Genomic DNA, 16,990 nt, shown 5'->3' on the forward strand with positions numbered 1-16,990 from the left:
ATGTTCCTGCTGGGGAGCTGCGCTGCTGGGCCTGCTCAGAGTGCTCCTCCCAGGGGACACCACCTTAATGTAGAGGCAGCAGAAGGCAGAGGAAGAAGCACTAGCTCTTTCTGGAGTTAGACCTGGTTTAAATCCTACTTCCACTATTTTATAAGTATGTCCTTTAACCCCTCTGAGCCTCCATTTCCTCATCTGCAAAATGAAGGAAACAATGAATTTGCAGAGTTATTTTAGGACTTAATGTAATTCTGCATTGAGGAGCTGGCATGCAGCAGATATTCAGTACAACTACAGACATTTATTGGGCCTTTTTAGGTTGGGTATTTGTCACTGTGGTATCCCCACACCTGACCCATGCCACGTCCATAGTAGGTGCTCAGTAAACGCTTGATAAATAAATAAATAAATAAACAAATATGAGCTTTTGAGGAGCTCAGACAGATGGAGGCAACTGGCACGTGCTCATCATTACTATAATAGGGTAGGTAACAGTCCTGGGGAAGGACAGGGAAGGACTGGAGTTGTGGGCCCCAGTGGAGTCCTGAAAGATGTGTAAGAATCAGTCAGGGGGACCAGAAAATTAGTGTAATGGCTATGTCGCTGAACTCCCATGTAGTCAACCATGGTTCGAGTCCCAGACCCGGTGGCTTAAACTCACGCCGGGCACGTGTGTGTGCATGCCCAAGATCCCGAGAGGAGAATGGAGGAGAAGGGATTGTGGTGTGGCCAGCCATCCCCCCAGGGGGTGATTTCTCGCCTTCTATCTCTCTCTGTCTTTCTGCCAAGCGCACGCGCCCTATAGCAAAAACCTCTCAAAAAAAAAAAAAAAATCAGTCAGGAAGAGAGAAGGAAAGGGTTCTTCAGGCAGGGGCCCCTTACAAAGAAAAGGTCCAGGTTAGAGACAAGATGGCACAGTGCACGTGAGTTTTGAGGGACAGGACCGTCCTGAGGAGGGACAGTGCCTCCGAGGGAGCTGAGCCCAGGACAGACCTGATGGTCACTGCTGTGGTTTGGATATGGTTTGTCCCCCAGGGTTCATGTTTTACATCCCATCCTCAGTATAATGGCACTGGGAAGTGGTGAGGCCTAGTGGGTGGTGATTGGATCATGGAGGCTCCAGTGAGACTGAGCTCTAGCTTTCAAGAGGAGGAGTTAGTTCCCAGGAGAGCAGACTGTTATGAAAAGCAGATGGCTGCCTCCAGCTGGCTCCCTCTGCATGCTCCCGCCATCCTCGCTGCTCTTCTCAGCCCTATGCTGGCCTCATGCTTTGGCTCTTTTAGCCGCTAGAATGAGGAGTCAAGTAAACATCTGCTCTTCATAAATCACTTACAGAAGTCTCAGATACTTCCATAAGCCACACAATGGACTGAGATAGCCACTCTCAGAGGGAGTGTCTGGAGGTCCCCTCAGTTCAGCCCACAGCCACGGAGAGCATCCTCTCTCAGACAAGACTACCTTGAAGCCTGGCTCTCTCCCAGTTTTTCAGAGCTGGGAGACTCCTTTGGGAGAGGACACTTACTGAGCACTTGCTATGGCCAGACACCCATCTCTGCACACCTGTGCATTAACTTACTGAGTTCTGGTAACAAGCCTATGCTGTCAGAACTATTAACCTCACTTCCCAGAAACTGAGGTGCAGAGCAATGACGTCCTCCTGGGCTCCACCAAGGTGAAGGTTGGGAGTCGGACTCGCCGTCAGTCTTAGGGCAGTGTGTGACAATTCTCACTGTGCCCGAAGTCTTACACACCATCTCCGGGTTGACATCCCAGGGCAGTAAGTAGGCCCACCGAGCCCCACGTGAGCAAGGAAGCTGGGGGACAAACAGGAGTCCCCAGTCCTGACCACCACCCAAGCCTGGCTCCACCCTGTCCTCTCTCAGGTCCTCCTTACCCACATATCTTCATCTCAAGGCTGGAAGGTAGAAGCTGCAGGCTTACCCGCCTCTCGTTGGAAGAGCCGCTCATGTTAACCCCACAGGCCACGTCAGGTCTGGGGAAGGCTTCTGACCAGCCGTCCTGCGTACAGTTTCGAAACATGGAACCTGTAGATGCCAATAGTCCTGTGGGTGAGCATTGGAGACAGGGCACTGTTATGTCTATAGTCTATCTACTGTAACATGTAAGTACTACAACTATGTCATAGTTGGAGACACTGAGGCACACCGTGGCTAGATAACTTGCCTAAAAGCACACCCTAGTAAGTGGGGGAAAGAGGATTTGATACCTGGGGCTCAGCTTGGAACCTATACTCTTAACTACTCATTCCCTTTCTGTCTCCTGCCTGGAGCTTTTCTTGCCCAGGTCCTGCTGCCGCTGAATAGGCAGGTGCCCTGGAGAATCCAGAATGGTTAGCGAGATCCTGGTCACTCCCGTAATGAGCCTTTCTCAGCTTTCACTTACTAATTCTGCTCCAAAAACTTGAACTTCACACTCCGCCCTGCCATCTGAAAACCATCAGAGGGTCACTGAGGCAGCACACTCAGAAGAAATGGCTATTAGTCCTTCAGTCACAATGAAGGGCCACCAGCATGTCTCTGGACAACAAATCGCAATCCTCTTTTGTGGCCCATTGTCCTAGGCCCCAGTACAAGGCTACATGCTAGGTGTTTGGACAATGTTTCCTGGCTGCCTGGTGCCTAGCCTGGAGTCCTTGCCCATCCAGTTCTGGCTGGAAAGCTGGCTGGTTGGAAAGGTGATTAAATGAGGATAAAGTTTCTACTCTGAGCTCTTCCTACAGAAGAGGGAGAACCCACTGGAGCTTTTAGAGCAGGAGCCCCCAAATGAGGAAGGTAGCAGCTGGTTAAGAGGGAGTTTTGGAGTTCCGCCCAGAGGCATCTCCCTCCCTGCACTGAATGGCCAGCCGCATTCTGTACTCTGGGCGGTCTAGGAAGGCCGAGATCTGGTCCCCCAGCTCTGGCCAGCATGGTGTTGCAGGGGTACAGGGTGCTGTCCTTGAGTCTTGCTGCTTCCCTGGCTCTAACAGGAGCCCTGCTTGTGGCTCCTTAACACCCTAACTGGACCTGCATGATACTCTCTCTCAGGTTCCAGAATCTGGGCCACTGGCTGGAACATCAAATGGGTTCCACTGGGCTGGAGAAATATGGCTGGCTTTTCTGGACCCAGCTACTGTGCTACCGAGTGCTTTACCTACAGGTTCTGAGCTAGTCCTCAGGGGCCCAGAGAGGCAGGGGCGCAGGCCTATTTTACAGACCAAAAACCCAGGGCCCAGAACTGGGCCCCGGTGCACAGCCAGCATGTGTCAGTCCTGCTTGGCTCGCTCCCTGCAGCCCCAGAGGCAGCGTCTGGCACCAGGAGACTATGTCCTTTGGGCTCTGGGCATGCCCAGTTTATGAAGCCTCTGGAGAGTCTGGGCTGGTTGGCAAGGACTTGGCCAGCCCTATAATGAGCTTTTGTCAGCTCTTGCTGAGAACAAGCCAGATCTGAATTTGAATCCCAGCGCTCCTCTGTGACCTTAGGAACATCACTTATCTGTGCCACATGGGAATGGTCACTCACTCTGCAAGAGTGAGCAGGAAACATGAGGGCCCACAGAAACGCCTAGACTCAGCCAGGCACAGGTCAGGGCCATAGAGCTACTGCAGTCTCCTCTTGGCTTTTCTCAAACAGATGGCAGTGGGTGGGACTTAGAGGCTGGAATTTAAGGGAGGCTGGAGGTTTTTGGAATGAAGTCAAGGGAGTGAGGCTGTCAAATGGCAAAAAATGGTGGTCTAATTTAGGCTGATTGTATGGGAAAGTGAGTTAAGGAATGCAACTTCCCTGAGCCCCAAACAGAAAGCCATCAACAGTGTGTGCCTAGAGCTGCCTCTTTGGCGCCCTCGCCCACTGACCCAGCAGGATTCCAAGACCGATGTTACATGTGATCTGGCCCAGAGATGCCGACAAGGCAGCGCCCCCGCTGTCAGGGCACTCTGCAGACCTGCAAAGGAATCTCACTGGGGTCCCTCCAACCTGCCGGTTTCCCCTGGGATTGGTTCTTTTTTTCTTAATGTTTGTATTTAGTTTTAGTTATTATTATTATTTTAAAATTTGCTATAGGGCACATAGGCTCCCCTGAGAGAGACAGAAAGAGAGAGGGAAAGTGAGAAAGCAAGCTGCCAGCCAGGTCTAGGACTCAAACCATAGTCAACCATGTGGGAATACCTTAACCACCATGCCACCCACAGGCCCCTGGATTGATTCTAATAAGTAGGGGATCCTTACCCAGGCACTGGTTGGTGTACACCTCAGGGGACCCTCAAAAGTAGACCTTATGCTTGCTCATTTACATATGCGCAGTCTGGGGAAGCTTCATCAGATTTTTGTTGTCATCGTTGTTAATTTTGCTATAGGGCATGTGTGATTACCGCAGAGAAACAGAGAGGGAGAAAAAAGGAAGGAGAGAGAGAGAAGAAAGAGAAGTGAAAGCACCCCCCAAAGGGGATGGTCATGCCATAATCCCGTCTCCATTCTCCTCTCAGGACTTTGGGTACGCACACACATATACACCTGGTGTATTTTTCAAGTCACCAGGTCCGGGGTTCACTACATGGTCAGCCATGTGGGATCCAGCTGCCTTAACCAGCTTGCCACCAGCTGGCCCCTCCCTGAGTTTTTAGAAGGCTCCAGATCCCTCATGAGGTTAGGAACTGCTACTGCTTTAAGGCCAGATCCCCACTAAGACAAAAGAGAAATAGGCCTAGGCCAAGGCCTGGCCTTGACCAGGAAGTACATTTTTAATAAGGAACCTGGAAGAACAGTGCCCTTTTAAGAACCAAAAGGATGCATCTTAGGGGGACATTCTAGGGAATACGCTAGGCCTAGCACGAATGGAGAGTATCTGGGGACAGAATCCAGTCTGCAGGCTCTCCAGTCACTGGACACCCATCCTGTCTGGGCCCATGTTGTGGGTGATCTGAGAAGGAATTAATTTATCTTTTTCTTTCTTTCAAAGGGTCCACAGAACCACCTTGTCTTCACCAGGTGCTCCTCCCCAGGGTTGGGGCAGGAGTGCTGGAACCCTGTGGGACACTGCAGGAGGTTTTTTCTAAGGAGAGTTAAAGGGATTGGAGTCTACCACAGAAGTAGGTCTGTGGGGAAGGGAGATGGGAATCAAGAGGTTCTTGGTGACCAACCCCAGCTGGACCGGTCCTAACCTATAACCCTAGGCTGGGTATGAGCCGGGTGGTCCTCAGGGTGAGATGATCCTCCCCACCACTCAGAAAGCCGAATGGGTGCCCTTTGGCCCAGCCTCAGATAGATGGGCAGCCCCACAGCGACACCGTGTGGCGACAAGAAGAAATGGCAGCAGAAGTAGGCACAGGGACCCTCCCACACACCCCTTCCAGCGTCACAGAGCAGATGAGAGCTGAGGGGACCCAGCAGGATCCAAAGACAGATGTTACACATGATCCAGGCCAGAGGCCCAGAGCCACTGGGGTGGAGGAGCCTCTGAGGAAACTGAGTTTCTAGGTAATGAGGTGGGTGGGGATGTGACAGAACTGGCCCCAGGTCACCCTGTGCCCATGGATCACCAGCTCTGCCTGGTCCCTCTGCAGAAGGACAGGCAGAATGGGACCAGCAGTTAGCGTAATAGCTATGTCACTAAACTCCCATGTAGCCGACTGCGGTTCGAGTCCTGGACCCGGTGGCTTAAACTCACACCAGGCACATGTGCATGTGTGCCCAAGATCCCGAGAGGAGAATGGAGGAGAAGGGATTGCGGTGTGGCCATCCCCCTGGGGGGGGTGGTGATTTCTCGCTTTCTGTCTCTCTGTCTCTCTCTGTCTGTCTGGCGAGTGCATACGCCCTATAGCAACAACAACAAAAAAAAACTCAAAAAAAAAAATAAGCAGGCAGAATGGTGGGGGAGGTGGAAGCTCAGTGGCTCTGGGAGGGCTGGGAAGGCAGGGCTGGGGAGAGAGGAGCTTCAAGTCCTCCCCACAGGGAGAAAAACTCAGTCAGCATTGGAGGAGCCCTGGATGGGAGTCAGATGACAACAGGTCTGGTCCTGACCTGGCACCTAGCCAGCATGCTGCTCCAGGTCCCCACGTCTGGGTTCACCTCCTGTGTCCTGAGCTCCAGGGACCCAAGAGACAGACATGGGGGGTGGGTCATGCCAGGAAATGGAGACTTGTGGGCAAGTTTGTAGGTGCGTGTGTGGCAGGAGTGAAGGGCATTCGAGCAGATGAGAGAGGGAACAAAAAGCATGGCAGAGAAGGGAAATGGAAGATACTTATTTCCAAGCACAGCCTTACAGGACAGATGTTACCTGTGCTCCCTGTTTTATAGGTGAGAACATCGAGACCAGCAGACGGTGAGTGACTGCAGCCTCACCGCGCCTGGCCCCAGCCGGAGCAGCTAGGTGTCACTGTGTGAGGGCGAAGGAATGTGACTGAGGGCCTGCTCCCTCAAAACCCCTGTGTGATCCCCTTGCCAGCTGCCTGGGTGCTGTGAGCTGAGGGATGCTGGCTCTCTGTCTGTCGGCCGAGTGCATACGCCCTATAGCAACAACAACAAAAAAAAACTCAAAAAAAAAAATAAGCAGGCAGAATGGTGGGGGAGGTGGAAGCTCAGTGGCTCTGGGAGGGCTGGGAAGGCAGGGCTGGGGAGAGAGGAGCTTCAAGTCCTCCCCACAGGGAGAAAAACTCAGTCAGCATTGGAGGAGCCCTGGATGGGAGTCAGATGACAACAGGTCTGGTCCTGACCTGGCACCTAGCCAGCATGCTGCTCCAGGTCCCCACGTCTGGGTTCACCTCCTGTGTCCTGAGCTCCAGGGACCCAAGAGACAGACATGGGGGGTGGGTCATGCCAGGAAATGGAGACTTGTGGGCAAGTTTGTAGGTGCGTGTGTGGCAGGAGTGAAGGGCATTCGAGCAGATGAGAGAGGGAACAAAAAGCATGGCAGAGAAGGGAAATGGAAGATACTTATTTCCAAGCACAGCCTTACAGGACAGATGTTACCTGTGCTCCCTGTTTTATAGGTGAGAACATCGAGACCAGCAGACGGTGAGTGACTGCAGCCTCACCGCGCCTGGCCCCAGCCGGAGCAGCTAGGTGTCACTGTGTGAGGGCGAAGGAATGTGACTGAGGGCCTGCTCCCTCAAAACCCCTGTGTGATCCCCTTGCCAGCTGCCTGGGTGCTGTGAGCTGAGGGATGCTGGAGTCAGCATGCTGGGGAGAGCCGCCTGCTAGTAAGCGGCACTTGTTTTAGGCTCTCCGTGGAGGAGCGTTGGACCAGCTTTGAGAGTCAGGTGATTCGTCTGCTACAGAGCCGCATTGCCAAGTGGAGGGGTGGGATTCGAACCATCTCCCAAGTCCCCTTGGATTCAGGGTGTATTGAGCAAGGCTGCAGCAGCACACTTCCCAGATCCACGTGTGAGCGTGTGTGCACAATGGACGTGTGTGCCTGTGCACTAGCGAATTGTGGTGAGAGGACCAACACTCCTCTCTCGGGCCCCGTCTCCATCTCCGGGGTCATCCTTTCTTTGCTTGGCTTTGGAGAGCTGGTGAGTTTTGGTATTAAATTGCCCATCCTTTGGTTTGTTCTTGTTAAATCCCTCAGGCTAGCCTGTGGTGTGGTGGTTAAGGCAGCTGGATCCCACACGACTGACTGCAGTTTCGATCCCGGACCCAGCGGCTTGAAAAACATACCAGGTGTATGTCCATGCGTGCCCAAGATCCCAGTAGGAGAGCAGAGAAAAGGGGATTTCAGCATGGCCATTTCCCATGGGAATGGTTCTTGCTTTGTCTCTCTCTTTCTGTTTCTTTCCAGGGAGTGCATGTGCCCTCTGGCAAATAAAAAAGTGAGGGACCTCATCGAGCAGCTTTTCTTGCCCTGTAGGGGTGTTGAAAAGGGGGCAGCAGGGCCAGGCTGTAGATTATCAGAGACCCACGCAGGGAAGGGCCAAAGCCCCCCGGGGCTGCCACAACCACAGAGCCACAGACCGTGAGTTCAAAGACTCAACACCGGGTTGAAGTCAGGGGACTTGGGTTGGGTGCTGGTTTCTCCACCTGTTGTCATCTCCGAGACACACCGTTACACCTCCCCAAGTCCCTGCTGTTGTTCTTTGCTGGCTCAAGTGATGCGCTGGGTCAGGAGAAAGACATGATTTGCGAGGGTGTCAGGATTGAATGAGCCCACGTGGATCATGATGCCTGGCATGTGATCAGCATTAATCCCAGTCCGTCAAGGAAGAAAACCCTTGAAACAAAAGCTGTTCCTGGTAAGAGACCCCACCGCCGCCACTGCTGCCGCCGCCACCACCACCACCACCAGGGGCTGTCAAGGAGGCCACAGTTTATCAGCAGGACCTGGCAGAATGGGCACAGAGGAAGCAAGTATTCTGGAAGGCCAGGCTGCCTGGGAACCCAGCACTGCCATGGTGGGATTCAGACATGGGGGCTGGGGCAAGATCCTTGGTTGCTGAGGGGGAGGAAACACGGGTGGAAGGAGGGGAGCCCCTACACTGGGGAGGTAAGGAGAAGCAGCCTCCTCTATCACTCTCCCCAGCACATCAGGATTCTACTCACTGAGTCCACTCCACACCCCCAAGCAAGGCCTTGAATCCCCAGCAAAGAAGTTCCCTATCATTTCACCCACTGCTTATTCCCAGAGAAGGTTCCTTGGCCTGCCCTACCCAGAGGGCCACCACACCAGACCCCAAGCTGAGAGGGTACCGTTGCCACTTGTGAGCATCTGGAGGAATCGCGGGCACTCCACTTCCACTGTCTGTCCTGGGGCAGAGGAGGGCCAGCAGCTCATGTTGTCCCAGAGTGTTGCACAGCCTACGGGAAGAGTGGCAGCATCAGGAGGGGACCCAGAGAGGCCCCACCACCATGTCACCATCCTCAACACCCCGGCCTGCCTGGATGCTTCCAAACTTCCCATGAGGTACTAACTCCTTGAGATCAGGGACCAGTGGAGTCTAATGCATCTTTAGTCTTGGGGACCTTGGACTCTGTCTATATGGTAAGTGCTCAGTGTTGAAGACATCAGGATGGAGGGAGAGAGGGATGGGGAAAGACACGTGATCTCATACGATCCTCAGAAGTGCAGGTCTGATCCCTCTGGAGCAAAGATGGCAGGTCTCTTGGCCTCAGCCTGCATTAAACGACTCTGCGGTGCAGTACAACTACCTGGGAGCTCTAAACACAGAACCGTGCCCTGCACAGCGACTCTGACCAAATCGCTCTAAGTGAGACCCAAGTAGGCTATCGTGTTAAAGCTTTCCAGAGAGTCCTAACTGTGGCAGCAGGGTCAAGAGCTCTTGTTTCCATGATTCTCAAACTTCAGCTTGCATTGGGATCACCTGGAAGGTGTGTTAAAACATAGATTGGGGGACCAGCAGATGCCATAATGGTTGTGTCACTGGACTTCCATGTAGTCAACTGTGGTTCGAGTCCTGGACCCAGTGGCTTAAAACTCACGCTGGGCACATGTGTATGCATGCCCAAAATACTGAGAGGAGAGTGGAGGAGAAGGGATTGTAGTGTGGCTATCCCCCCTGGGGTGTGATTTCTTACTTTTGTCTCTCTGAAGAGTGCATCCCCCCTATAGCAAAAATCTCTTTAGAAAAAAAAAGAAAGAAAGAAAACACACACACACAGAGATTGGGCCCAACCTCAGTGGCACAGGCAACAGCGTGCTGAATTGCAGTCTGGAAACCACATGGCCAGCTGTGGGTTTGGATCCTGAATGGGCCTGAAAACACACCTGTGCATGCCCAAGATGCAGACAGGCTAGAAAGTTGGAGAAAGGGGATCTTGGGTTGACAAGACCCTGTTGAGTTCTCTCTGGCTCTTGTGTGTGCATGCATGCACTCTCATGAGTAAAATTAAGCTTTAATAATAAAATCAAGATTGCTGAGTAGGCCTGGGGTTGGGTGTGAGAATGTGTATTTCTAAGGAGTTCGCAGGGTGGCCGGTGCTGTATCCGACCACACACTTCAGGACACACTGGCTTGGCTTAGGGAAGCAGCTATACCAGAGCCACCACCATATTCTGTGGTAGGAATATTGTTGATGATGCTGCTTTCCACTTGCTGTGTTCCCTGTATGAGGCCAGTTCCTGAAGGAAAACCTGTTCTCGACGAGAAGCTGAATCTGCTGTGAATGACTAGCGGGTGTCTGTCCTTGGAGACACTGAAACCTGAAGCTGATTTCCTCTTTCATTTGACAGCTAGAAAGCTCAGAGCCAGATTTGTGGTCCATTTTTAGTAAATGGAAGACTTTGAAATGAATCAAAAAGATTACTGGACCAGCCAGATAGCATGGTGGTTAAAATGCTGGATCCCACATGGCCAACTGTATGGTTCAATTCCCAGACCCAGTGACTTGAAAGACAAAGCAGGTACATGTGTGTATGTGCCCAGAATCTCAAAAGGAGAATGGAGGAGAAAGAATGGCAGTGTGGCCATCCCCCTAGGGTGCTTCCTCACTCCCGACCCCCGCCCCGCTTCTCTCCGAGGAGCACTTGTGCTCTGTAGCAAAATTAAAAAAAAAAAAAAAAAAAAAAATTAGATGTCTTCAATGCAAAACTAGGCATTATTATTATTATTATTATTTTAGTGTTTTTTTGCCTTAGGGTGTGTGCACTCACTGGAGAGAGAGAAACAGAGATAGTGAGAGGAAAAGTGAGAAATCATCCCCCAGAGAGATGACCACACTGCAATCCTTCTCCTCCGTTCTCCTCATGGGATCTCGGGCACACATGGATGCACACATCCCAGTGCTGAGTTTCAAGCCACCAGGTCTAGAACTCAAACCGTGGTCAGCTATATGGGAGTCCAGCGTCTTAACCACTACACCACCTGCTGGCCCCAAACCAGGTGTTATTTAAGCACAGTCTTCTGGGTTATATGATTCTATGGGGTCTTGGGCCTTTTATCGTCTTTGAGCTATTTAGCTACTCTAGAAATTGTAGATAATTGAAAGCAATGCAAATGGGCCTTGTCCACAGACAATAAGTTTTGTCTGGTTGAAACCAATTAATTTCACCCCCCCCCCTTGCTTTCAGCCAGTTTTGCATCTGTCTGTAAACTCATTTTACCAACCTGCCTTATATGTGTGAGACAGAAATCACTTATGAACCAGTGGGGATGTTTTACAGAGTCCCTCTCGAAGTAAAGTGTTTGCCAGGTGTCCCTTTTATATTTGTATGTGTGCTATGATCATACTACCTTTCAAGAATGACCATTCAGGAGCCAAGCAGTGGTACAGTGGGAAAACGTGATGCCCTGTGAGACACTCCCACATGGGAAGGTTCCCGGTTTATGCTCACAGGCTTCCCTGAGTACACAGGGCATGTGTGTGCCCGTAAATCAGGGCTGGCTGAAGGCTGGGAGTGCATCCCGTGTCAAAGTCCTATTGGAGGGACCAGTAGTTAGCGCAATGGCTATGTCACTGGACTCCCACGTAGGTGACCACGGTTCAAGTCCCGCACCCGGTGGCTTAAACTCACGCTGGGCACATGTGCGTGCGTGCCCAAGATCTCGAGAGGAGAATGGAGGAGAAGGGATTGTGGCGTGGCCATACTCCCTGGGAGGGTGATTTCTTGCTTTCTGTCTCTCTGTCTCTGTCTGTCTGGCGAGCGCAAGCGCCCTATAGCGAAAACCTCTCCAAAAAAAAGGAAAATAAAAATCCTATTGGAGGGGCTGCCTCTCTCTCTCTCTCTCTCTCTCTCTCCCCCTCCCTCCCTCTCTTTCTCTCCCTGCCTCTTTCATTCATGAAAGAAAGAAAGAAACTTTTTAAAAACATCATGATTATTTTTAAAAAAGCACTTTCATCCACATTACCACCCACCAGTTTTCTCAATCCTGAGAGTAGGACCCAGGGAACTTGCTTCCTATACCAGACTTCCGGAGACCCATGGCACCTGGGCAGTATCGCTAGGGGCAGGTTTGAAAGGGGCTAGAAATGAGCAGCAGTCATCCCCATCCAGTTTGGGGAACATAGTACTGACCACCCCAAAGTCATTCAGAAAGAGCCAGAGCTCTGGCGCCAGGCTGACCTGGGATCCAGCCCTGCCTCACACACTGGCTGCCCTAGCCCTTTCCTATCTCTTCTGGGGGAACAAATGCTCCTTCCTGGGCTTGTCAAAAGGAGGAGCTGGAGCCCACCTGCAGAGCCTGCACAGAGTAGATGCTGGTGAATGATAACCACGCCCCCCCAACACACACACACACACACACACACACACACACATGCGCACGCACACACACTGTCTTCCTCAGCCTCTTTCTTTTCCATACGGGCACCTAGAAGTGTCCTGGCCTGCTCTGTGCCATCCCCATTGTACAAATGAAGCAACCTAGCAGAGCCAGGAGGAGTGGCATTCTGGGGTCGCACAGGCAGGATAAGAAGGACTTGGGGTTGTCTTTGCCCTTCTACAGGGTGGCACCTCACAGCCTCTTCCCTCGGACTGGCCCCAGCTTCCTAGTACCCTCCTTGCTAAGACCACGCTCAGGGAGCTGGGGAGAGGCGAGAGGGGCTGAGGGTTGGGTCACAGAGGATGCAGAGCAGGGAGCCAGATGCACAGATGAGAAGTTAAGGCAGGTGTGGCCTGCTTCTGCCCTGGCAGAAGGACCAGCCCTCAGAAGGAGAGGGGAAGTGGGAGGGCCCACAAGGAACCCAGGCCTGATGTCAGGATGCCTGGATGGGAGCTTTAGAGGCAGGAGAGCCTCTAGCACTGATGAGGACAGACTGACCCTGGGCAGGGTGGGAGGGGACTGGAGGAGGGTCTCTGCAGAAGGCAGGGTTTGGATGGGGGTCCCACAAGGACAGTGAAAGCATCTGGGGCCCATGGACCAGGTGTCTGTGCCCTTAAGGAATGTAGAGATGAGCATCCCCTTGGACAGTCTTGAATCTTCACACTGAATTTCACAGTGAGTCCTGCAATCAGATGGGCTCGAACTTCTGTCCATTTTGAACTCCCCCAGAGTGCCCAGCCAGGGTCCCACCACTGAGCAGTCTGCAGCTCGGACACTGCTCATCAGGCCCAAGCAGGAGGGCCCAGAACTCTGCCACCTGCTACTTGCCGGGCCTCCCCGACAGATGCCATTTGGGTGGTGACTTGGTCATGGGAGGGCCCTTTATGGAGACTTGCTACAAGAGCTGTTCCAGGATCTGAAGTCCCTGGTCCCTGTCCTCTGACTGTATACGGAAGTCTCCACGTAGCCACAGGACATGTGGCTGCGGTGCAGCCCCTGCTGGTTAAGGCTGGCGTCTCTTGTAGCAGAAGCAATGGGGGCACTTGAGGAGGTGGGAAAAGGCAGGACTCTCTCACCTCCACTTGGGGAGAAATGAATTCAGGGTTGGCCGGGGCTGACCAGGTCAGCCAGGGCTCCAATCCATGAGGCCAGGTGACCCATGCTCACTGACCAGACACAGAGGGTGCCAGGAGATTTTCTGACCGAGGTCATGTCAGACAGGGCCACAGGGACTCCCAGCTTGCTGCTGGCACTGGGCAGGGCAGGAGTGGCTGGGGTGTGGGGCGAGAGGGGAACAGGCTCCCGTCCCAGAACTTGGAGTCCCCCTGCCAGCTGGCCCACTGCCATGCCCTTCATGTCTATACACAGAAATGGCACTCAGGCTGGGGACAGGGCCATGCCAGGCCAGTGCTGGACACACATCAGACATTCGGGGACCGGAGTTCACAGCAGCCCTGTGTCAGGTGGGGCCTTTGTCCCATGGTGGAGATGAAGAGCCCCAAGTTTCCAAGTCAATGGCAAGCACAGGTAACAGTGACGGAGCCGGGTGCCCCTCCAGCGGGGGAGGTCCCACCTGCAGGCTGCCAAGCTCACGCAGCATCACTCATTTCCTGGGCACCCATGCTCCGGTCTCCCTCTCTAGCCTCAGCTTCACTGTCCAGGCATGAAAGGCGCAGAACAGGCCAGGGTGCAGTCAGCACATCACACAGGCGGCCACTTTAGAGCATTTAATATGTACTGGGAAAACTAAAACACAAGCATACTGCATCTATGATTTATGGCTATTACTGTTCAGGCCGAGTCTACGGTTTTACAAAAGGTCATGATTTAGAAGGAAAAATAAGAAGGAAATCAAAGCACAAGTGGCTCCTGGCTGTAGCTGGGCTGGCGGAATGTGGCCAGGAGCAGGGCTCCCTCTGCAGACTCCCTGCTCTCTGCAGGGGACCCCTGGAGGCTCTCTGTAGGCTCCCTGCTCCCTGCTCTCTGCAGGGGACCCCTGGAGGTGCTGCCAGGGAGGGAGCTAAGAGCTCACTCAGGTCTCACACTCAGATGCCTCCTCCCCCGAGCCCAGGATTAAGCAAGAATGCAAGGTGGAGAGGGCACTCCTGCTCAACTAGGACACCCTGTCCCAAGCTGGCCTTCCCCAGGAACTCGGGCTGGGAAAAGGGCACAGTCCAGGCCTGTGGCCACGGTGGAATCCCAGGCTTATTTAGGTCCAGAGAAGCAAACTTGCTGCCTGAGTTGGAAGTGAGAGGGATGCAGTGTGACAAGGGATGGGGAAGCTTCCTAACCCAGGGCTGACGTGAACTGCAGAGCTGTGCGGGCAGACAGGTGTGGGACAAAGCGAGGGCTAGGCCTCCCACCCTCTGTCATCGGGGTGGTCACCTGTCAGCACAGATTGCCTGGCCGGAGGAGGCTGAAGGCCCTGGGAAGTTTAAGTGGGGAATCAAGAACAAACCATGTCAGGCCACAACACCATCTGGATGATCAGGGCTGTCTGCCTCAGGGCCCAGGGCCTGAGAGGACAGTCTGAAACACTGGGCTGGGACAGGCGGCAGGAGACAGGACAGGCTTTGGACCCAAACCTGCCTTGGGCATACCTCTTACTTGATAAACCTCAGTTTCCTCATCTATATAACACAAACACACTAATATTCTGCAGGATTTTTTGAGTGAATTAAATGATTTGTGTAGGCAGCAGAATATTTTCTGATCTACGATATTAACCTGTTCTTTTTCTTCTCCTGGTATATACTATTTTCTTTTTTTTCTCTCCTTCCTCCTCAGATTACTAATTCGAAATCTCAGAGGTGGGCAGGAAATTTTACCATCTCTTGATTTGGGTTGCAAAGTCCCTGGAGGAGAGGAGAAGCATTCTGCTGACATGGAAATGCTTGAGAGGAAGCAGAGAAGGAGCAGGACTTGCTCCGACTGCGGGGACATGCAAATGAAGAGCAGGGACATGGAAGGTTCCTGAAAGAGGAACAAGGGCCCTGCCGCCCAGCCAGCTTGAGGTAGTGGGATGGCCCAGAGGACACATCTAGGCAGCCTTGCAGAGCTTGGGCCGCTTACAAAGCCCAGCGTAGTCACGTGGCCTGAGACAGGAGCCTGAGCCACCATCTGTGTGGAGCTAAGTGTGAGCTGAGAGGCCATCACCCTCGAATGCCATGGTACACTGAGAATATGTCACCCTAGGAAACCTGGGTGGGGATCCAGAAAATGTCAAGGCTTAAGTTTTTCCCATCCCAGGAGAATGAAGTCAGAATTAAAGTCATCAAAAATGGAGAAGGTTTTTGGGCCAGTCAGATAATATGGTGGTTAAGGAAGCTGGATCCCACATGGTCAACTGTACGGGGTTCAAGTCCCAGACCTGGTGGCTTGAAAAACACTCCGGGCATGTGTGCATAGATGCCCAAAATCCTAAGAAAAGAAATGGAGGAGAAGGGATTGCAGCATCGCCATTTCCTCAAGGTCTCTCTCTCTTTCTCTCTCTCTCTCTCCCCCTCTCTCTCTCCCTCTCTCCAGGGAGTACATGTGTCCTATAACAAATTTAAAAATCAATGAAGAAAGTTTTACTCTTGTCCAGTGGAATTCATAGACAAAGATTTGTCTCCTTTGTATTTGTGCCGACCCTGGCTCCGGGCCAGGCTCCGAGCAGACACTTATCACTGTCTACTTTTCCACCTTTCTGTCCTGCCCCTAGATAGAGAGGTGGCCCCAGGCCGGTCTGGGGCAGGGAGGTGTTGAGAGCAGGGGACAGTGACCTGAGAGGGCAGCCAGTGCCTCGGGAGTTCCAGGCCCCCACCCAGCCGTGTGGGGACGCCCGGAGCCTCCACGAGTCTGCCCTGCACACCCCAGAGCGCAGCGCCCGCCCTCCAGGCCTTGGTTATTTACCAGTGAGCGCGGTCGCCTGACGATGACCTGGAGCTATTTCTGGAGCAGTGTGTCAGGCTGCAGAGACACGGGCCAGGAGCGGCCAGACCTTTGAGGCCATGCTGTACTGGGCCGCGGGGCAGAGGGTGCTGTCTCCCCATGCTCCCTCACACCAGTGCCCGCTTTGCTGTCACTGGAGATGATGACTCCTCCTCGTCTCACTCCACATGTTCCCTTATAGCTTCTGCTTCTGTCATCGTGAGCTCTGCCCCCCCACCACCACTCGGGGCCTGCAACACTCACCTCTCAGGCATCTCCACAGATTGCTCACCTCCACCCTCTTCTTTCTATTCCCCAGGTCCCCCTAGCTTCAGACAAGCTCCTGGCAGCCCCTGCTTCCTACTTCCACCACGTGGCCTTTGCCTATCTCTGCCCACCTGCCCTATCCCCAAGGGGCAGTTGATAGGCTTTTCTTGGCCTGGCCGATGACCCGACCTATAGTCTTTCAGCCAAGAGAGGTGGTGTGCTCCTTTCAACAGCTGGACTGCGTGCAGAAGATGTGATCAAAAAGGAGTTAGAGGAACTGGAGTCCCAGGGTCAAGGCATTGAAAACCATGGACTGGCTCCATAGCCTAATGGTTAAGGGAGCCAGATCCCACATGGCTCACCCCAAATCAAATCCCAGTCCTGGTGGCTTGAAACACATGCCAAGCATGCATGTACATAAACTCCTGATGGGATGGAGGAAAAGGGTTTACAGTGCGATCATGCCACTCTCTGGCAAGCACAGACACCCTCTGGCAATTAAAAATAAATAAATAATAGAACCACTAGTTGGCATAATGGTTAAATCACTGGGCTCCCACATGGTTTGAATTCTGGGCCATGTGACTTGAAAATCATGCTGGCCA

The 16,990-nt window shown here is 52.9% G+C and overlaps 1 protein-coding gene across 8 annotated transcripts in view; it reads right to left on the reverse strand.

The window, feature by feature from the left end:
* SCTR (secretin receptor) overlaps positions 1-16,990 on the reverse strand; it is a 119,639-nt gene that overhangs the window by 59,075 nt on the left and 43,574 nt on the right. For 3 of the 8 annotated variants that reach the window (XM_027768700.1, XM_027768705.1, XM_027768702.1), the window contains exons 3-4: positions 8,677-8,784; positions 1,939-2,060 (exon numbers count right to left, since the gene is read on the reverse strand). In XM_027768700.1, coding sequence (XP_027624501.1) covers positions 1,939-2,060; positions 8,677-8,784 — 230 coding nt within the window. Of the gene's footprint in view, positions 1-1,938; positions 2,061-8,676; positions 8,785-16,100; positions 16,737-16,990 lie in introns of those variants that run through there. The other 5 variants (XM_027768701.1, XM_006169595.3, XM_027768706.1 and 2 more) reach the window with 4 other exon arrangements.

Source organism: Tupaia chinensis, unplaced genomic scaffold (assembly GCF_000334495.1).
Source record: "Tupaia chinensis unplaced genomic scaffold, TupChi_1.0 Scaffold147282_1, whole genome shotgun sequence".
Taxonomy (NCBI): domain Eukaryota; kingdom Metazoa; phylum Chordata; class Mammalia; order Scandentia; family Tupaiidae; genus Tupaia; species Tupaia belangeri.